Below are 22,824 nucleotides of genomic sequence, written 5' to 3'. Positions count from 1 at the left end.
TATTCAGCAGCATCTGACGGTATCTTTCATTCTTCTGTCTTAAATGACTTTTCTATCCATGAAAACTACATTCCCCTGTTTTACCTCTTATCATTTGCAGCCTCTTCCTTCATCATTTTCCTCCTCTGTCCATGGAATTCTCCAGGCAAGAATACTGGCATGGGTAACCATTCTCTTCTCCAGGGGATGTTCTGGACCCAGGGGTTGAACTGGGGTCTACCTCCATTACAGGCAGATTCCTTACCTACTCAGGCAGATGAGTCACCAAGAAAGCTCCTCCCCCCCCTTTTTTTTCACTCTTCACTTCCTTTCCAGACTTGACTGCTCAGTAGCATCTAACAGTATCAGTCATTCTTCTGTCTTGAATGATTTTTATATCCATTAAACTACATTCCCCTCTTTTGCCTCTTATCATTTGCAGCCTCTTTCTTCAATATTTAAGATGCTTACATGTTGATGGTCTTTACTCCCTGGAAACACTCCTCTCTACACATATCTTACAGATTTGTATTTTTATCCCAGATCTCTCTCCAACTATATAGTTGTATATAGTTTTACAATTATAGCTCAACTTATCTTTCTATTCAGTCTTGCCCTTTTCCTGTTTTTCATTTCGGTACCATCAAACCCAGAGGTATTCCTGCTTCTTCACTTTATCTGACCCTACACATCCAATTATTCATTGAGCCTTGCCAATTCTACCTCCAAAATATCTATCTTTAGTCTGTCAGTTTCACTTTACTTCCACAGCTATGTCCACTAGTCCAAGCCAGCATCATCCCATAACACCATCCCAAATGACTTCACTTTAGTTCTGTCCCCCTTGATTCCTAATGCCCTATTAATGCAAATATCATGTAATAAGTATCTATTTTGTAAGTGATAGTGTATGAATTTAACAAAACAAATAGTGCAGTTAGAAAGATCTTTTTAAAATGCAGAAATGACTAGGTGATTTCTCTTCTTAAAACCCTTCAATGGATAAAGTCTAAAGTCCTTTAGTTTAAAGTCTAAAGTGCCTAGAGGGCACTACCTAGCTGCTATTGTCTTCCTTTCTATCATCATTTGCACAGTTCTCAGGCTTGTTGGAGTTTTGATCTGTTAAACATGCCGTACTCGCTCTCACACACACCTGTAGGGCTTCACAGCTATAGTTCTCTCTGATTGTTCCTTTGGTCTTTTTATACCTTCTCGGATCTTAGCTTAAACCTCATTTCTTCTGAGACGATTTCCCTACACACAGTTTCCTTAGCCTGCTGCTGCTGCTAAGTTTCTTCAGTCGTGTCTGACTCTGTGTGACCCCATAGACGGCAGCCCACCAGACTCCCCCCTCTCCGGGATTCTCCAGGCAAGAACACTGGAGTGGGTTGCCATTTTCTTCTCAAAAGCATGAAAGTGAAAAGTGAAAGTGAAGTCAGTCGTCCGACTCTTAGTGACCCCATGGACTGCAGCCTACCAGGCTCCTCCATTTGTCGGATTTTCCAGGCAAGATTACTAGAGTGGGTTGCCATTGCCTTCTCTGTTCCTCAGCCTGCTGCTGCTACTGCTAAGTCGCTTCAGTTGTGTCTGACTCTGTGCAACCCCATAGTTAGCAGCCCACCAGGCTCCCCCGTCCCTGGGATTCTCCAGGCAAGAACACTGGAGTGGGTTGCCATTTTCTCCTCCAATGCATGAAAGTGAAAAGTGGAAGTGAAGTCGCTCAGTCGTGTCCGACTCGTAGCGACTCCATGGACTGCAGCCCACCAGGCTCCTCCATCCATGGGATTTTCCAGGCAAGAGTGCTGGAGTGGGGTGCCAGTTCCTCAGCCTACCTCTATTTAATTCCAACTCTTTACTGCAATTAGTTGCTTGTCTCTTTTCTCAGACTGATTGTTAGCTGGAGAAGGAGAGATCAGTCCTGCTCACAATTATATTGCTAGTACCCAGCACAAACCTGGTTTAGTAGGTACCAAATGAACATTTGATGAATAATCAATGAATGAGTAATGTAAGTGAATGCTACTTACTATTTTATTATCACTATCATCATTATAAGGCTCACATAGGGTCTTGCTCATTGGACTTATATTGATGGAAACTGTCAAATGCAATTATGTCAGCAAAAGAGGCTTTACTGGAGAAAGGATATGCTCTGCTATCACTTATTTACTGACTGTCTTCAGGATGGTAGCTATTCCACTGACTGATTTTTATTGTTTTTTTCTTTTAAGTTTTCAGGACAGGAAAGAGTAGAAGCCATTACCTACCAAGGAAATCCACTTTTATACCATTTATTAAGTGGCCTTAAAAGACCATTATTCCAAAATACAAGGTTTTTCCTCTGGCAGCAACCATTCTGCTGGGATGCACAAAAACTTTCCTTTCCTGTATAGCAAATGTACCATTACTACTGCTCTGGGCATAATGGTGTTTTAGCTCCACTTATTCACACTTGAGTGTGGGTGTATCCTGAGGTCAAGAACTAAGGGGGAAATGAGTGTATATGGAGATATGGTATGCCAATCAAACTCTAAATGTTTCACTCCTCTTTTTTTTATTAAATTCAGATGTCCTCATCCTGAGAACAGGTTCCAATGACAATATTTACATTATGCAATAATATTAAGAAACATGGAAAAGAGCACAAAATTTGAATTTATGAAAATTAGGTTCATATTCTCAATAACGTGTAACTTGTGCCTGGAATTTTACCTCTTTCTAAGGACTAGATGAGCTTCCCTAGTGGCTCAATGGTAAAGCAGGAGATGTGGATTTGATCCCTGGGTTGCAAAGATCCCCTGGAGAAGGAAATGGTAACCCACTCCAGTATTTTTGCCTGGGAAATCTAAAGGACAGAGGAGCTTGAAGGGCTACAGTCCAAGGGGTTACAAAAGAGCTGGACACAACTTAGCAACTGAAAAACAACAAGGGCTAGATTTCATGCTTATAAAGGTCAAATAAAACAAGGTATACAAAAGTATTTTATTCTATAAATTTTGACACAGATGATATGTGTTGTTCTCATATGAATGTGAAGAACAGTAAAAATAGTTTAATGATCCTAACAAGATATTGCTGCATTGTATGAAGAACTCAGGGCTGAGTCAAAAAAAATACTTTAACACAGTTCTACTACTTACTCTGCTCATAAATCCTGGTCAGTCATTAAACCTTTCTAAATCTAATTTTTCTTATCTGCACACCTGAGATAAAAACATCTATTTTGCCTATCTCATAAAAGTTATTCCAAGGCTAAAGAAGAAAATACATTTAAAAGCTTAAGGTTTTTTCATATAAAAAGATGCTCTATATCATATGTTATCAGGGAAATGCAAATCAAAATAATATTAAGATAGTGAATTTTCAAACTACTGAACAATTGTGCTTATTTTGCATGCTAGTAAAGTTTATGCTCAAAATCCATCAAGCTAGGCTTCAGCAGTATGTGAACCGAGAACTTTCACAAGTACAAGGTTTAGAAAATGTAGAACAAATTGCCAACATACACTGGATCATAGAGAAAGCAAGGGAATTCCAGAAAAGCATCTACTTTTGCTTCACTGACAACGCAAAAGCCTTTGACTGTGTGGATCACAACAAATTGGAAAATTCTTAAAAAAAAAAAAAATAGGATGGGAATACCAAACTACCTTACCTGTCTCCTGAGAAACCTGTATGCATCAAGAAGCAACAATTAGAACCTCACATGGAACAAGTGACTGGTTCAAAATTGTGAAAGGAGTACAACAAGGGTATATACTGTCACCCTATTTATTTAACTTCTATGCAGAATACATTGTCTGTAAATGCCAGGCTGGATGAATCACAAGCTAGAATCAAGACTGCCGGGAGAAATATTAACCTCCAATATGCAGATACCACCACCTTAATGGCAGAAAATGAAGAGGAACTAAAATGCCTCTTGACAAGGGTGAACAAGGAGAGTAAAAAGGCTGGCTTAAAGTTAACATTGAAAAAACTAAGATCATGGCATCCAGTCCTATCACTTCCTGACAAACAGATGGGGAAACAATGGAAACAGTGACCCATTTCCCCTGCTTGGGCTCTAAAATCACTGCAGATGGTGACTGCAGTCTAAAAGACACTTGCTCCTTGGAAGAAAAGCTATGAAAAACCTACACAAACCTAGTGTGTTAAAAAGCAAAGATATCACTTTGTCAACAAAGGCCCATACAGTCAAAGCTATGGTTTTTCCAGTAGTCATGTACAGTTGTGGGAGCTCGACCGTAGAGAAGGCAGAAGGCCCAAGAATTGATGGTTTTGAACTGTGGTACTGGAGAAGACTCTTGAGAGTCCCTTGGACAGCAAGGAGATCAAACAAGTCAATCTTAAAGGAAATCAACTCTGAATACTCAATGGAAAGACTGATGCTGAAGCTGAAATTCCAATATTCTGGCCACCTGATACAAAGAGCCAACTCACTGGAAAAGACCCTGATGCTAGGAAGGATTGAAAGCAGAAGAAGATAGCAACAGTTGGATGACAAAATCAATGCAATGGACACGAACTTGAGCAAATTCTGGGAGATGCTGAGGGGCAGGGAAGCCTGGCATGCTGCAGTCCACGGGGTCACATTGAGTCAGACACAACTTGACGAATGAACAATAACATGGCTTTTCTGTTTGTCATGTAGAGATATGAGAGATGGACCATAAAGAAGGATGAGTGCCAAAGAACTGATGTTTTCGAACTGTGGTGCTAGAGAAGACTTGTGAGAGTCCTGTGAACTACAAGGAGATCAAACCAGTCAATCCTAAAGGATATCAACCTTGAATATCCATTGGAAGGGCAGATGCTGAAGCTCCAATACTTTGGCCACCTAACACAAAGAGCCAACTCACTGGAAAAGATCCTGATGCTGGGGAAGAATTGAAAGCAAATGGAGAAGGGAGCAACAGAGGATGAGATGGTTAGATAGCATCACCAACTCAATGGACATGAATTTGAGCAAAATCTGGGAGCTAGTGAAGGACAGAGAAGCCTGGCATGCTGCAGTTCATGGGGTCACAAAGAATAGGACACGACTTAGCAACTGAACAACAACATCACTACACACCTATAAGAATGGTTAAAATCTGGAACACCGACAACACCAAATGCTGGTGAGGATATGGAGCAACAGGAAATCTCATTCATTGCTGGTGGGAATGCAAATTAGTACAGCCACTTTGGAAGACAGTTTGGCAGTTCCTTATAAAACTAAACATAGTCATACCCTGGTGGTCCAGTGGCTAAGACTCCATGCTCCCAATGCAGAGGACCCAGATTCCCTTGGTCAGGGAACTAGACCCCACATGCTGCAACTAAGAGCTCTCATGCTGCAACTAAAGATCCTGCATGTCACAACAAAAATACAAGATTCCACATGCAACAACTAAGACACTGATGAAAGAAATCAAAGATGACATAAACAAATGGAGAGATATTCCACGTTCCTGGGCTGGAAGAATCAATATTGTGAAAATGACTATACTATCAAATGCAATCTACAGATTCAATGCAATCCCTATCAAATTACCAATGGCATTTTTCTCAGAACTAGAACCAAAAATTTTACAATTCATATGGAAACACAAAAGACACTGAATAGTCAAAGCAATCTTCAGTAAGAACAGCGGAGCTGGAAGAATCAACCTTCCTGACTTTACAATAAAACAAGGCTGCAAAACAGTATGGTACTGGCACAAAAACAGAAATACAGACCAATGGAACAAGACAGAAAGCCCAGAGATAAACCCATGCACCTATGGGCACCTTATCTTTGACAAAGGAGGCAAGAATATACAATGGGGAAAGACAGTCTCTTCAATAAATGGTACTGGGAGAACTGGAAAGCTATGTGTAAAAGAATGAAATTAGAATACTTCCTAACACTGCTGCTGCTGCTGCTAAGTCACTTCAGTCGTGTCCGACTCTGTGCAACCCCATAGATGGCAGCCCACCAGGCTCCCCCGTCCCTGGGATTCTCCAGGCAAGAACACTGGAGTGGGTTGCCATTTCCTTCTCCAATGCATGAAAGTGAAAAGTGAAAGTGAAGTCACTCAGTCGCATTTGACTCTTAGCGACCCCATGGACTATAGCCTACCAGGAACCTCTATCCATGGGATTTTCCAGGCAAGAGTACTGGAATGGGGTGCCATTGCCTTCTCCGTCCTAACACTATACATGAAATTAAAAGATGCTTACTCCTTGGAAGGAAAGTTATGACCAACCTAAATAGCATATTAAAAACCAGAGACATTACTTTGCCAGCAGGGGTCCATCTAGACAAGGCTATGGTTTTTCCAGTAGTCATGTATGGATGTGAGAGTTGGACTGTGAAGAAGGCTGAGAGCCGAAGAATTGATGCTTTTGAACGGTGGTGTTGGAGAAGACTATTGAGAGTCCCTTGAACTGCAAGGAGATCCAACCAGTCCATCCTAAAGGAGATCAGTCCTGGGTGTTCTTTGGAAGGAATGATGCTAAAGCTGAAACTCCAGTACTTTGGCCACCTGATGTGAAGAGCTAACTCATTGGAAAAGACTCTGATGCTGGTAGGGATTGGGGGCAGGAGGAGAAGGGGACAATAGAGGATAAGATGGCTGGATGGCATCACTGACTCGATGGACGTGAGTTTGAGTGAACTCCAGGAGTGATGGACAGGGAGGCCTGGCGTGCTGCAATTCATGGGGTCGCAAAAAGTCAGACACAACTGAGGGACTGAACTGAACTGAACACTAAATACAAAGATAAACTCAAAATAGATTAAAGACCTAAATGTAAGGCCAGAAACCATAAAACTCTTAGACGAAAACACAGGCAGAACACTGTATGACATAAACCATAGCAAGAACCTCTATGACCCATCTCCTAGAGAAATGAAAATAAAAACAAAAATAAACAAGTGGGACCTAATTAAACTTAAAAGCTTTTGCACAGCAAAGGAAACTATAAACAAGGTGAAAAGACAACCCTCAGAATGAGAAGAGATAACAGCAATGAAACAACTGACAAAGGATTAATTTCCAAAATATAAAAACTGCTCATTCAAACTCAATACCAGAGAAACACACAACCTAATTAAAAAGTGGACAAAAGACCTAAACAGACATTTCTCCAAAGAAGACATACAAATGGATACTAAATACAAATAATAAATACATGAAAAGATGCTCAACATCGCTCATTATTAGAGAAATGCAAATCAAAAACTACACTGAAGTATCACCTCAAACCCATCAGAATGGCCATCATCAAAAAATCTACAAACAATAAATGCTAAGAGTCGCTAAGAGTCAAGGGTGTGGAGAAAAGGGAATTCTCTTGGAAGGTTGATAGGAATATAAATTGATACAGCCACTACAGAAGATAGTACACAGGTTGCTTAAAAACTAGGAATTAAACTACCATATGACCCAGCAATCCCACTACTAGGCATATACCCTGAGGAAACCAAAATTGAAAAAGACACATGTACCCCAGTGTTAACTGCAGTACTGTTTACAACAGCTAGGACACAGAAGCAACCTAGATGCCCATCAACAGATGAATGGATAAAGAAGCTGTGGTACATATAAACAATGGAATATTACTCAGCCATAAAAAGGAATGCATCTGAGTCCATTCTAATGAGGTGGGTGAACCTAGAGCTTATTATACAGAGTGAAGTAGGTCAGAAAAAGAAAAACAAATATCAGATATTAACACACATATATGGAATCTAGAAAGCTGGTACTGATGAACCCATTACAGGGCAGCAATGGATACGCAGACATAGAGAACAGGCATATGGACACAGGGTGGAGGGAGGAAGGAGTGGGTGGAACGAATGGAGACAGTAACATGGAAACATATACACTACCAGAGGTAAAACAGATAGCCAATGGGAATTTGCTGTGTGACTCAGGGAACTCAAACCAGGGCTCTGGGACAACCTACAGGGGTGGGATGGGGCGGAAGGTTCAAGAGGGAGGGGACATATGTATACCTACGGCTGATCCCTGTTGATGTATAGCAGAAGACAATACAATACGGCAAAGTAATTATCCTTCAATTAAAAAATAAATGATTTTTTTAAAAAGCTAAAATACTCTTATTTCTTAACCCACCAATTGCACTCCTTGATATTTACCTGAAGGAGCTGAAAACTTATATCCACATAAAAACCTCCACATAGATGTTTAGAGCAGCTATATTAATAATGGCTAAAACCTAGAAACAATCAAAATGTGCTTCAGTAGGTAAACAGATAAATAAACTGCAGTATAGCCAGACAATGGAATATTATTCAGCACTAAAAAGAAATGAGCTATTGAGCCATGAAAGGGCAAGAAGGAAAGTTAAATTCACATTACTAAGTGAAAGAAATAAATCTGAAAAGGTCACTGTATGATTACAACTATATGATGTTCTAGAAAAGGCAAAACTATGGACACAGTAAAAAGATCAGTGGTTGCCAGAGGCTGGGGGAGGGGGAGATGAACAGGCAGATCACAGAGGACTTTTGGGGCAGTGAAAATATTCTGTATACTATAATGACATATATATGTCATTATACATTTGTCCCAACCCACAGAATATATACCACCAACAGTGAATCCTAAAGTAAACTAAGGCCTTTGGGTGATTAAAATGAAATTAATGTAGGTTCAGCCTTGGTTAAAAAACAAACCAAAAAGTACCATTCTCATGAATGGTATTGGTAATGGAGAAGGTTATGTATGTGTGGAGGGCAAAAAATAACATAAGAAATATCTGACCTTCCTCTCAGTTTTGCTGTAAACCTAAAATTACTCTGAAAAAAAAACTCCTCCCCACTCAAAAAAAAAAAAAAATTAGAGTTTGACAGTCTGAATTATCATTAATAATAAGTTGCATTTTTCTAATCTGACCCACCTCCAACAGAGTTTAAAAGCTAATGGATGAATTGCTATTCTCCAAATACTAACTCTGCTCCCAAAACTCAAGGATATATTGTTTAGAGTCTCTGCAATTTTTATTATCATTTTAGATCCCTCAAGTTATCATACTTTGACACTGCCTGCCAAAAATGATGTGTATCTCTTTTCTTGAACTATATTCTTAAGTGGCAAAGAAAGCTGTAATACTAAATTCTAAAGAAATAACACTATTCACTCCCTTTCACTTTTCCAAAAGCTTCTAAAGGTATTACACACAAAACAAGATGGTGCTGCTTACATGAGGAATCACTGTCTATATGCATTACTCATTTTTCACAATGACAAAACTCATAAAGTATTTCCAAAGAAAAGACAAAAGCCAAGTGTCTAAAGGCAATAACCACTACCCCCACAAGTAAATATGCAAGCCAAGAGTACAAGGCTGGCGATTGTCCTTTCTATCAATAGCCACCAGCATGGAGATGACTGTGATCAAAGCTATCTCTGCCTAAGGCAGCTCCTAGTCAGAATCCCCTTCACATTTTCTATTTGAATTCTCACTTATATTCATTCTTTCCTCTTCCACTAAGTAGCAGCACCCTTCCCAGAAAAGGAAATTAATAGTTCCCTGCTGGCTCAGCTGGTAAAGAATCCACCTGCAATGTGGGAGACCTGGGTTGGATCCCTGGGTTGGGAAGATCCCCTGGAGAAGGGAACGGCTACCCATTCCAGTATTCTGGCCTAGAGAATTCGAGGAACGGCAGAGCCTGGTGGGCTGCCGTCTATGGAGTCGCAGAGAGTCGGACACGACTGAAGTGACTTAGCAAGAGCAGTACAGTCCATGGGGACGCAAAGAGTTGGACATGAATGAGCAACTTTCACTTTCAAGAAACGTAACTCAACTTTCCACTCCATTGGAAGTGGGTAGAGGGTTGGGTTTTGGAGACAACTTCTCAGCTAACATATAAAAGCACAGGGGGTGGGGGTGGGGGGAGAGGGTATTCTCCAGTTGAAAGACTAGATATCTCTTCACAGAACTTATAAGTAAATTCACATAGTGTGCCTCACATAAATAACACTGTTTGAAGCGACAGCAGGAGTGAAGAAAAACTACTCAAGGGGCCCCTCAGAATCCACTGCTGATAACAATACCATCCTATATTTCAGTGACCAGCTGGATGAAAGAAGACAAGAAATATTTTATTATTTTTTAAAACACACTATTAATTATAGAAAAAATGCATGTAAGCATATAACTCAAATTTTAGAAAACTGAACACACTAGTGTAACCAATAGCCAGGTTTTTAAAAAACGAATTATAACCATCAGTCTAGAAGCATCCTCATGTCCCCTCTTCCAGTCACTACCTGCACTCCCCAGGAAAACCACTATCTTGATTTCTCAACTTTATAGGTCAGTTTTGCTTTTTAGACATCTTCTTTACATGGAATATAGAGTATATCCTTTTCTGCATCCAGCACTTGTGTTCAACATATGTCCAATTCAAATCTCAGAAGGCAACAAGTAAATGCAAGTGTTACAATATCTGAAGAGATAATGGCTAAAGTGTCAGTCACTCAGTCATGTCTGACTCTTTGTGACCCCATGGACTGTAGCCCACCAGGCTCCTCTGTCCATGGAATTCTCCAGGCAGGAATACTGGAGTGGGGTAGCCACTCCCTTCTCCAGGGTATCTTTCTGGCCCGGGGTTAGAGCCCAGGTCTCCACATTGCAGGCAAATTCTTTACTGTCTGTGCTACGAGGGAAGCCCCAATAAGAAGCCTAAGACCCAAAAAGAAATACTGAACAAGAAAACTAGCAAAGATACATAAATTTCAATAAGTACTGACTATATAAAATAACAACAATAAATAGAAATAACTAACTTGTAGAATTTTTTAAAAAGAACTAAAATGCTAAACAAAAAATAGCATGTATTTTTGGAGGGGTTGATGAGAAAGAAGGAGTCTCTTTTTCAGGAGGGGGGTTAAAATCTGAATTTGTTCTAACTCACCAGTAGAGTTAGAAAAATCAAACAAGAACACAAGCCAAAACACTAATCAGTATTTTTAAATGGCAAAGAATCAGAGCAGTAAAGCATGGGCATGCAGGACATGGAATGCAAGAAACAGTATGGCAGAAACCATGTCTGACAAATGCAAATAGACAAGTTTGTCAGTACAGACAGGGGGGAAAAAAAGAAGCTACTGCATGCCATTAGAAACAGATACACCAAGAGAAAAATTACACTGAAAAGGTTAAAATAAAGGGATAGCTGGTTTTAGAAAAACTAGGGAAACAGATCTCAAATAATACAGAAAGGAAACACATCAAACTAGTAACAGCTTATTAAAAGAAAACCAAAGACTCAAAAAAACAGAGATCTTCAAGACATTAGAAAAAGAAATAGAGGAACCTAAGAACAACAGTGGTCTTTGAGATATAAATATTGCAAAATCAAATACTCTCAGGGGCCAGTAAGGTACCATATTTCATCAAATCTCAAAAACTAGTAATTGCAACAGATGCCATTATTTTAGGGATCAGCAAAAAAAAAAAAAATTAAGCAAAACAAAATAACCACTGTCAATTAAACTATAGCAAACCATCAAAAGTAACATACTATCATTTCAGAGCTGTTAAAAAGCAAAAAGATGAGAGCCTTAAAATTATAAAATACAGTAAATGTATGAAGCAACAAAATATAAAATGAAAAACGTTTGATGGTCAATTTTTCTTAAAATCTAAAAAATTAGTCAAGTAAAACACATCTACAGGAAGTGGTCTGCAGTCCTTCAAACTGTGATCCTGATTCACACAGGAGAACACAAGAATTCAATTCAGAGATGACAAGGGGTTGTAATTTTAGAATATTATAAGATATTCTATTCATAATAACTCCATGTATAAAAATATGCACTGTTAGTGAAAGTATGTTGTTAAAAGAGTAAAGTCTAAGAAGTAGAAGAGAACTCTAAAGTTCCGAGGCTGACTCAATGTTGAAATTATCCACGATGACATTAGTTGCTACACGGGGAAGATGACCAGGAGGTTGATAGGCACAGAAAGGACAGAACAACACTGAAGAATGAGAAACAGTTGGAGAACATAAATGAATATGGAAAAAATAATCCAAAAAAAGTCTGTTTTGACTGTAACATAGGAGTATACTATAAAGCACAGAGCAAAAAAAGAAAGCATATAGATAAATCACTCAATTTTTAAAGGCATACAATTTACTGACATGATGAAAATATTTAATGGTACTAAGGATTGATGAGTACAACTGTAATTTTTCTTATTTTATCAAACTTTCCACATAAAGAATAACAAAATTTAGAACACCAGGAGGAAATTATTAGGTTACATGATTATTCATTTGTCGCTATCATTTTAAAAATGAAATAACTTTCAAAAAGAATGTTTGAAATCTAGTTGGTTCTTAAAGATTTTTGTTTTTAAAACTAAAATCTAAACTGAATTGCATCTTGTATGATGATCATAACTTATTAGGATAGTCATAATTTTCAAAATTAAAAATCCCAAGAAAGCTCTGTGAACAATAATGCTTCCCAGCATGTACTATGCTATCATATGTTTTCTAAAACAGGTACCCCTGAATGATGGCACTTGCACTTTTGAACATCAAAGGTAGAAAATCAAGAAACATTAAACACAGTTTTTGCCTGAAGGCACAGCATAGTCTCAATTCAAAATCTGGACTCTATACAATGATGGGCAATTACTTTGCTTGCCTTACAGGCAAATACTTACTTACCATGTTACAGAAATGATGACACTAAGAGAGTTGATAATAAAAGTTTGTATACAGTGGCTAGTCAGGTGACCCTTCAAAGTTAAAATAACCTCCATAAAGTTGACTGGGAAATAGCACAAAAAGAAAAGCATCTTCTTCCATTCACAAGGAATTGCAATCTCAAATCTCTCACACTGCAGCTGCTCCAAAAGCAGCAGTAAGATGACAGCCGATTTTTACCATATGGAAGACCCAAACCTCAACTGCTCTTCAAGTAAAATGTCAGTCCCTACACAGGATGGAGGCCCCTCCAGTTTAAAAGAAAAATGCTCACACATAATCTCCCAGAGGTCTAAAAGGACCCAGGGGTGCTGTAGTGTGTGAATGTGTGGGCTGAAACCACTATAGATCTTTTTTTCTATTATTAATAAGCAGAAAGCCAGTTGAAAAAGAAGCCACTAGCTGAGCAAAAGACTCAAGATCACCCAACTGTGAAACCCATCCAACCTGTGGCTTTCCATACTTGTGAGTCAATGTATTTCTTTAATACTTCAACCACATAAAGTAACTTTTGTGTTACTTTCAGTTCAGCTTATTCTGATCTATATCTATAGCCCAGTCACTTTTACAAGCTGTCTGTCCCTGAGAAGGTACTGAGCTTCACATATCTGAAAAAGAAAGGCCAATCAGAAAGCCTCCAATGCTATCATTCTCTTCCAATCTATTAATCATTCTTGCCTTTTGGACCACAACAGTCTCCTAACTGGTCTTCCTGCTGCAGCCCTTGCCTTTTACTCTCAAATGTACTAAGCAAAGTCAGACAGAGAAAGACAAATACTGTATGGTATCAGTTATATGTGGAATCTAAAAAATAATACAAATGACAGTATACACAAAACAGAAACAGAACCACAGATGTAGAAAACAAACCTGCAAAAAGGTCACCCAAGGGAAGAGGGAAGTGGGGAAGGGCAAATGAGGGGTATGCGATTAACAGATACAAGCTTACTATGTATAAATTAGATACGGAACGAGGATATATTGTATACCACAAGGAATTATAGCCAGTATTCTACAGTAACTTTTAATGGAGTATAATTTATAAAAATACTGGATTCTGTACACTTGAAACTAATATCAATACTACAAATCAACTATACTTCACTATTTTTTCATTTATTTTTTATTGAAGGATAATTCCTTCACAGACTTTTGCTATTTTCTGTCAAACCTCAACATGAATCAGCCATAGGTATACATATATGCCCTCCCTTTTGAAACTCCCTCCCATCTCCCTCCCCATTCCCACCCCTCTAGGTTGATACAGAGCCCCTGTTGGAGTTTCCTGAGTCATACAGCAAATTCCTGTTGGCTATCTATTTTACATATGGTAATGTATGTTTCCATGTTACTCTTTCCATACATCTCATCCTCTCCTCCCCTCTTCCCATATTGCTAATTCAATATTTTTTAATTTTAAAGAGAGGCATTGAGAGTTTTTTCAAAATTTGACCATGGTTATACGGTTAGCATGGGGCAGAACTGTAATTTGAATCAACTTTCTGTTTCTTCTTTAAAATTATCTATACCTGAAAATGCAGATAATATGTATTTGTCATCAACATCATGATGACTGACTGAGGTAATGTAGAGTCTAACAACACAGGAAACAAAACAGGCACACAGTGAATGCACTGTTTACTATACTGGTATCTCTCAGGGCTTTCCAGGTGGTACAGGGGTAAAGAATCCCCTGCCAGTACCAGAGACATAAGAGACACAGGTTCGATCCATGAGCTGGGAAGATCACTTGGAGTAGGAAACGGCAACCCACTTCAGTATTCTTGCCTGGAAAATCCCAAGGATAGAGGAGCTTGGTGGGCTAAAGTCCATGGGGTTGCAAAGATACCTCTCAGGAAACCTGGCAAAGAAAACTGGATGATCAAAGTAGACTGCGTCTTCGCTGATTTTCTGGCAAAGTTTTAAGAAGTCTAATTTGTTCACCAAAAAGCTGTTAGTAAGGCCCAGATATTCATTTGGATTTTCATCTCCTCTGAGGTTACCCAGTAGATTATCTGGATCACTGGGTGAAGTGAAAGTCGCTTGGTCGTGTCTGACTCTTTGCGAGTCCATAGACTGTACAGTCCATGGAATTCTCCAGGCCAGAATAGTGGAGTGGATAGTGTTTCCCTTTTCCAGGGAATCTTCCCCACCTAGGGATCCAATCCAGGTCTCACACATTGCAGGTGGATTCTTTACCAGCTGAGCCACCAGGGAAGCCCAAGAATACTGGAGTGGTAGCCTATCCTTTCCCCAGGGGATCTTCCTGATCTAGGAATCGAACCTAGGTCTCCTTCATTGCAGGCAAATTCTTTACCAGCTGAGCTATCAGTGAAGCCCGGACCACTGGGTACACTTTAGCTTTTATGTGTGTATGTAAACAAATCTAAAATCAGCTTTTAAAGTTTTATGTTAACAATTTACCTGTTTAAAACAAATAATCTAAACTGCTGCTTTTCAAGCATTACTTCTATTTCAGGATGTTCCAGTGCAGTCTTCTAGAGAGTAAAGTGAAAGTTCCTAAGTCCTATCCAACTCTTTGCAACCCTGTGGACTATACAGTCCATGGAATGCTCTAGGCCAAAATACTTGAGTGAATAATGGATAGCTGTTCCCCTTTCCAGGGGATCTTCCCAACCCAGGGATCGGGCCCAGGTCTCCCACATTGCAGGCAGATTCTTTACCAGCTGAGCTACCAGGGAAGCCCAAGAATACTGGAGTGAGTACCCTATCCCTTCTCCAGTGGATCTTCCCAACCCAGGAATCAAACCGGGGTCTCCGGCATTACAGATGGATTCTTAACCAGCCGAGCAACCAGGGAAGCCCCTTCTAAAGCGTAAACTTGCAACTGGAAAGAAAAAAAAAAAAAAAAAAAAGAGGCTGTAAGGAAACACTTGACAGTGCTCTGTGATCTGGCAATTTGGAACTCCTGCTAGATAGAAACAAAGAACTGAGAGGAAGGGCATCAGTAAACAGGGTAGCAGATATTAGAGACTGACTCAGTCACTAGGAAGGAAATAATTGATTTAACAAAAAACAAGCACAATAATTGAAAATATTCCCCATCCAAAAACCAGAATTCCCTTTCTGAATCCTGGAAACTAAAGAGAAATAAAGATATAAATAGGTAATGCAATTAAATGTGCTTACAAGGCAGCCATTTTTTTTATTAACAGCTACTTGAACACACATCATTGTTTATTAGAGGTCTTCTGAGTACTTTATAACTACTTCTCAAAATATTTCCAAGAAATTAAATGCCAAATCTTATGGAACCAACTGTACTAAAAAGGAGAAATTAAACAAGGCTTTGACTTTGAAAGCCCGATGGTACTAAACAGCTGCTGAAGGTGCAGTGGGTGCTCCCAGTAGGCTCTGACTGCCTTCAATGCCATTAACCAGAAGCACAAATAAGAAGAGCTACAAATATCATCACTTGTTTAAATTTTACCAATCTTATACATTTTCCTTCTGAGCACTTTAAAGAAACCAAAATAATGGCAATTAAGAATAAATAAAAAGACCTTAGGTACTTTGTTAAAAAAAACACAAAATAAAAACAAGAGAAATAGCTACATTTCATGGTAAGAACTTCATAGGTTGACTGAAACCTTTACGTCAATCCTTTAAAACATTCAATGATGAACTAAATGAACTGTAAACAATCTGTCAGCAATGTCTGGTGTCCAAAATTAGACGTGTGTTGGTCTGATTTAATTGCTCCACTCAACATAATGTAAGTAAGCCCAAGCAGCACATTTTTTTCAAGACTAAGCCAAGATGATCTACTTTACAAAGCATAAAAAAATTAATCATCAAAACTGAAATAGTTGTAATATGTACTCTTTTAGTGCTAAAGGTTCTCATTAAAACTCAGCTGAAGGTTGTCTACCAATATATTTCCCCCTCGTTGTTATATTTTACTTACTTCTTGTTGTACCAAAATTATCCGTGACTTAGGAAGTAGAAGGCTTCCAAAATAGGAGTCAGATACATGGTTATCACATATGGTTACATTATATTACGTATGCAAAGTGATAATTTAGATAAGTTCTTAAAACTATGTGTAGGGTTAAACATATATTAACACATATAATTGAATTAATTAAGGGAAAGACGGGCAGGCACAGTGGTCAGGAACAGAATATGTTTACAATAGACAATCTGTCAGAAACGTCTGGTGTCCAAAACTAGGTGTGCATGGGTCTGACTCAATTAGTCCACTTGGGTAAGTAAACCTAAGCAGCAAAATTTTTCTATTAAAGTAGAAAGGTCTTAGATGATTCCTTTAATTATAAGTTACACATAATGGAATATAGAGGAAGTTAGTAGCATTCTCCCCTGCCTCAAATGAATTAAATAAAATTGAAGCCATCTGCTCAGTATATTTTCAATAGACAGTAAGAGGAAGGAGATTAGTAAAAAAAGGCTTTCTGTTACTCACCTGTAACCCTCTCCTTTGTAGAATACTGGAATCATCCATAATAGATAGCAGACCAACAAAAGCCACTCTCCAGACAGTCAGCCACTAGAGCCTACTTGCTTACTGCTGGGGAAAGAGGCACACAATCAAGCTTTCCCCATGCTGTGCCCACCACTCCGCTAAACCAGGTTTCTCTCAGTCCAGCGTGAGTACACAATCACTGCCTCACATCACAGCCACGTCTTTCTTCACAGCAGTCCAGACAAATCTCATCTGAATCACCACCACAAAAGGGGGAAATTTTTCCCATTTGTTTTTCTCTTCTATACATACCCCTTTTGGTTGAAAACATCTGAAGTACCAAGAAAAGGACAAAGCTCCCTGAAAAAAATTCCAATCTTTAATATCCTGACTTCACTGCTTATTAAAAAGGTTTGGCACACAAAACAAGAGAGTCTCCACCTACAGCTACTAAGCTTATAAAATCCGTGTCACGTTTTCCTTTCCCAAAACAAAACCACGCCACGTACATTTTTAAAAAGATAATTCTTCAGAAATACAAAGAAAAATATATTATTCTGAGGCTCTATTTTGAGCTCAGGCTGATATAAAACCAGTTATTGTTTTGACTAAGTCGGCAAAATTCTTTTCATCCTTTGTACAGACAAAGCAAATGTCAGATTCTTTCAATACTGTCACAGGCTCTTTTGTTTCTTTATCTCTAGATACGCTGGTCTTCACTTCTTGGACAGTCACGAAAGCCTCTTTCCTCTGGAGCTTAGATCATTGCTAAGGTCAGTCTCCATGCTCTTTTATGTCCTGGAGGGGGCTTGTACACGTGTGGTGAGTTCTGAGCATGGACAAATTCATTCATCTATTCATTGCTGACAGTACTGTCACAGGAAAAGCTCCCATTCTAACAGACCTCTAAAAGGGCACAGCGTGAGAAAAATCTAGTTTTACCCGGACTTTAATAATCTCAGAATTGTTTCTTGGGTCACCAGTTGTTATTTTCAAAGCAAGAGTTCAACCAGGTTTAAAGATGATTCAAGTCTCTTTTTAACATATATAGGTTGTAAATATATATATTATGTATATATATATAAAATAAAGAGAGTTCAAGAGTGAAAGGTTAGCTCTCATATGATTTTATCACTTAAACACTCCATAGGCAACGTTTTAAACTTTTCAATTTTACAGTAGTTCCCAGAATTCTAGTAAACACAGGGGAAGGAAAATCAAGGCAAGTGAGTGATTTTTCTAATAAGTCACAAAAGAACTGTTAGCAAAGGGAGCAGTACATTCTTAGGAAGAGAGTTAAATACATTATCTACCGACTCACAGTCACAGTTCTTCGAAGGACACACACAGATTATTCCCTCTTCAAAGGATTTCAGAAGATATTAATCCAAATTTCCTAATTTGACAACTAAAAGTATGTATACACCCTGACTCAGGATGCTTTATACATACCTTTACTCTAAGGAGTAAATATAGCAACAACTCTAGGACAGCTTCAGTCTGTACCCAACAAGGAGAAAAAGCTGCCCCTCCTATAATTATGGTAGCTGCACCAAACAGTCTGGGGCTTGAAGGAAGGTCTATGTACAAAATCTTTTTCTGGTCTTTCTCACAACTGACTCCAGTCACAAGAGCTAGCCACACTGCTGAAAATAGCACAGAAAACAGGATCCACTTCTCTTTCATTCAGCAAAAACCTTCTAATCTGGAGCACAACCAGTGTGGTCTTTCATTGTGAGAGCTAATAAATCCACATCTCCATGGACTCCTTCCATCTGCTGCTTTAAACAACTAATGGATGGATTATGTCTATGGGGAAAACAAACACAAGACCTGAACAGACAGCTGATTTGCATAGGGTGTGTTATCCAGTGGAAGAGTGTCTGCAAAGTCACAGCTCTTAAAGCTACAGAACCTTTCAATCAAAAGAGATTTTATTAACTAAAACATATTCAACAGCAGAGAGGAAGTAGGAATGAGTCTCTAATCCTGTGGAAGTAGAAATGATATATTCTGATAAACTGTTCAGGCCAGAGATTAAAAATTCAAACTCTTCATTCATTTACTAATTCAGGAATCATATATTATATCAAGCATTGAGATGGGCAGTGGGGAAAAATTACCAAGATTAACATTACCCGTAAACTAATAACTCCACTTCAGAAGAGCTCAAATCCAATAGGGAAGCCAAATACAAACAAGCAATCATGATACCATCTGAGAATTATGACAAAGCGCAAAAAAGGGGTGTCAAAGAGCACTCAATTCACGTCACTGGGAAATCCACAAAAAAGGCTTCCAGGGCCAATTGCCATCTGGTCACTGAAACAAATGTTATAGGATTACCAGCGCTTGGCCAAGACAGTCTCTGTTATCTAAAGTATACACAGCTTAAAAATATTTAACCAGTCCTCACTAATCAAAAAATGCAGTAACAAACCCCTTCCTATGTTCTCTGTAACACAGGAACAACAGATTTCATCTCCACACCACCCTGCTGCAACCTTAGCCTTCCAATGAGAAAGAACAATGCACCGCTTCCTGAGTACGTCCATCCTTCTTCTCCATCTCATATTCTTTGCGGTTAAACAGGAATACAATCATGTACTTTATTGGATTGCTGAGTAATTTAAGCAACATATACTGATGCTTCTTAACCTTTCTCAATATTTCTAAAGACAAAATAGAACGCACTCTACCTAAAATTTCCTGCCACAACCTGGCTTCTTGAAAGCCTCATGTTTTGGCTAAATTCATGCCAATTTTGCTTTCTTCTCTCTAATCTAATAAACTCTCATTTTTTAAAAAAGATTAATTTATTTTTGGCTGTGCTGGGTCTTTGTTGCTGTGCATGGGCTTTGTGGAGAGCAGGGGGCTACTCCCTAATTGCAGCGCACAGGTTTCTCATTGCGGTGGCTTCTCCTGTTGTGGAGCACGGGCTCTAGGGCACATGGGCTCAGTAGCTGCAATGCATGGGCTTAGCCACTCCGTGGCATGTGGGATGTTCCCAGGGCAAGAACTGAAAGGTTCTCTGCAATGGCAGGCGGATTCTCAACCACTGGACCACCAGGAAGCCCTAAACTTTCATTTTTAATACTAAAATAATATTTACAAATGCTGATTAAATTGAAGGAGACTGAAAAGGAATAAACAGAGAGATGAAAAGAAAATCAAGACTGCTAATGTTATTAAAGAAGCCAGGAAAAGAGTGTTAAAGGAGGGGTAACAGTAACAAATGCTGGCAAGAGACCCATATCTCAAGAACACCCCTAAATTTTCTGACTTGGAAGTCACTGGTATCCTCTATAAGAAGAGTTTCAGAGGTAGATGGGTGAGAAGAGCAGAAGCCCACCAGCAATGGGTTACAGTTCATCCATTTCAGTCGCTCAGCTGTGTCTGACTCTTTGCAACCCCATGGGCTGCAGCACGCCGGGCTTCCTTGTCCATCACCAACTACCAAAGCTTGCTCAAACTCGTGTGCATCAGGTCAATGATGACATCCAACCATCTCATCCTCTGTCATCCCCTTCTCTTCCTGCCTTTAATCTTTCCCACCATCAGTGTCTTTTCCAATGAGTCGGTTCTTCACATCAGGTGGTCAAAGTATTGGAGCTTCGGCATCAGTCCTTCCAATGAATATTCAGGACTGATTTCCTTTAGGACTGATTGGTTTGATCTCCTTGCAGTCCAAGGGACTCTCAAGAGTCTTCTGCAACACCACAGTTCAGAAGCATCAGTTCTTCGGTGTTCAGTTTTCTTTATGGTCCAACTCTCACATCCATACATGACTACTGGAAAAACCATACCTTTGACTAGACGGACCTTTGTTGGCAGAGTAATGTCTCTGTTTTTCAATATGCTGTCTAGGTTTGTCATAGCTTTTGTTCCAAGGAGCAAGCGTCTTTTAATTTCATGGCTGCAGTCACCATCTGCAGTGATTTTGGAGCCCAAAAAAATAAAGTCTGTCTCTGTTTCCATTGTTTCCCCATCTACTTGCCATGAAGTGATACAGAGTGAGCAGGAAATGAGGAAATAAAGATGGCAGATCTTGACAGCTCTTCTACCTTCCAGTTAACACTTCTCTATCCCTCACAGCCAATTCTCTTTAAGAAGTTATTCATGAAAAGGAACGGATGGGATGTGCAGCATTTACAGAGATCAGAGGAGGAATATTTCTTCCATTGTAACACAAGAAAAAGCAGGTAAAGGTAACAAAATATCTATAATCTTAGTGGTAAAGAAGCTAATAACGTTTTCAAGTATAGCTATTTTCCCTGTGAAATAAGAAGGAAGTCAGCAAAGAGAATAGAGATTTGAGAGGAGCAAAGAGAACTCGAAGAGATAATGCGGAGAATAAGAAGATCGCTTAAAGAAAAAGGACTGGTGGTGTGCTCATCTTCTCCTGTGAGAGCACCAAAATTGCAACTAGCTGTTGAACAACCATCAACAGGAGGACACTGGACCCCACCAAAAAAGAAAAAGGACTGGCAAGCAATGTTGAAAACTAACAAACATTATTCATCATAATTTTATAGGGCCAGCCACCAATCTAATCCATGTGAGGCTTTCTTCAGTAAACTACAGTAACACAAAGGCAAAAGTTCTATTAGACAAATTTACCAGATGGATCAACAAAAAAATGGGGCAAAAGACTAACTAAAGAGTTAATGGAATCTAGGCAAAATGATGAAAGAATAGGAAAAAATCAGAAGAGTCTAATAGAGATGCTGATAAGTCTAAGAACTGTTACACTCTAAGAATAATTAAATGAGGGAGCTGAAAATCTGTCCAGTCATGGTGAGCAGGTTATCCAGCCTTATGACTTCAGTGGGAAAATATGTCAGAAGTATTCCAAGGCACAGAGTATGGTCCTGAAGAGGGTGCATAAGTGGGCTAGAAATGATGATAATGATGAAGTCGAGTAACTGTGATGCCAGAATCCTTCCATGTGGGAGGATCCACATGGTCGCTGAAGATAAAGATAATAAAGATAATGATAGGAATAGGAAGACTTATACCTGATGACAGTATCCAACAAGAGAGGGGAGGAATAATTGGGAGGTTAGTAAATACAGCAGCCAGGAACGGAAGGGTTTAGACATAGGGAGTGCTAAGAAAAATTAACAGTTTATATTGAATAAAGTTGACTTAGAAACAGTTGTCATGATTGAACCAAATCCCTTATTTTATACTTCAATAAATTAGGACCCAAGAAGGGGATGTAACCTGCTCAGAAAATACACAGTAGTAACTTGAACCCATTTCACCTAGAACATGCAGCTTTAACTAAACAGAACAGACGAAGGAGGTTTTCCTGTCCTAGAAAGGACATACAGAACATTTCCTTAACTTCTCTACCATATATTAATACGGTGTTAAAAAGACTACTTGGTAATAACTAACTAAAAACTAGAACATCTGCAGAAATAATTAAAATTTAATACATAAGTTCTCAGAATAGGTTGCAACCATATACTTTCCAACAACTATCAACCTCTCATTTATTCGAACATGAATAAAATATCTTATGACTAACCCTATGTGGAAATCTATAAGGAGCTTTATATGGTAAAAAAAAGCCAACATAAGCTCAATGAAAAAATTAACTCTGGTTGTAAAACCCAAGTCCTAAAGGCAATCTTGGAGGAGACTTCTCCAGGCATGCAGTACTGCACGCAGTACA

At 39.0% G+C, this 22,824-nt stretch overlaps 1 protein-coding gene across 5 annotated transcripts in view; it reads right to left on the bottom strand.

Annotated features, from left to right (window-relative positions):
- Window positions 1–22,824, bottom strand: part of MAST2 (microtubule associated serine/threonine kinase 2) — a 199,617-nt gene that overhangs the window by 120,830 nt on the left and 55,963 nt on the right. Inside the window, exon 1 of one of the 5 annotated variants that reach the window (XM_042247324.2) lies at window positions 17,142–17,962. The exons of the other annotated variants lie outside the window; for them this stretch is intronic. Coding sequence (XP_042103258.1) covers window positions 17,142–17,180 — 39 coding nt within the window. The 5' untranslated portion in view covers window positions 17,181–17,962. Of the gene's footprint in view, window positions 1–17,141; window positions 17,963–22,824 lie in introns of those variants that run through there. 5 annotated transcript variants of the gene reach the window in all.

This window comes from Ovis aries, chromosome 1 (assembly GCF_016772045.2).
Source record: "Ovis aries strain OAR_USU_Benz2616 breed Rambouillet chromosome 1, ARS-UI_Ramb_v3.0, whole genome shotgun sequence".
In the NCBI taxonomy this organism is placed as follows: Eukaryota; Metazoa; Chordata; class Mammalia; order Artiodactyla; family Bovidae; genus Ovis; species Ovis aries.
The sequence above is the reverse complement of the archived record's forward strand: the minus strand, read 5'-3'. Positions and strand labels throughout refer to the sequence as shown.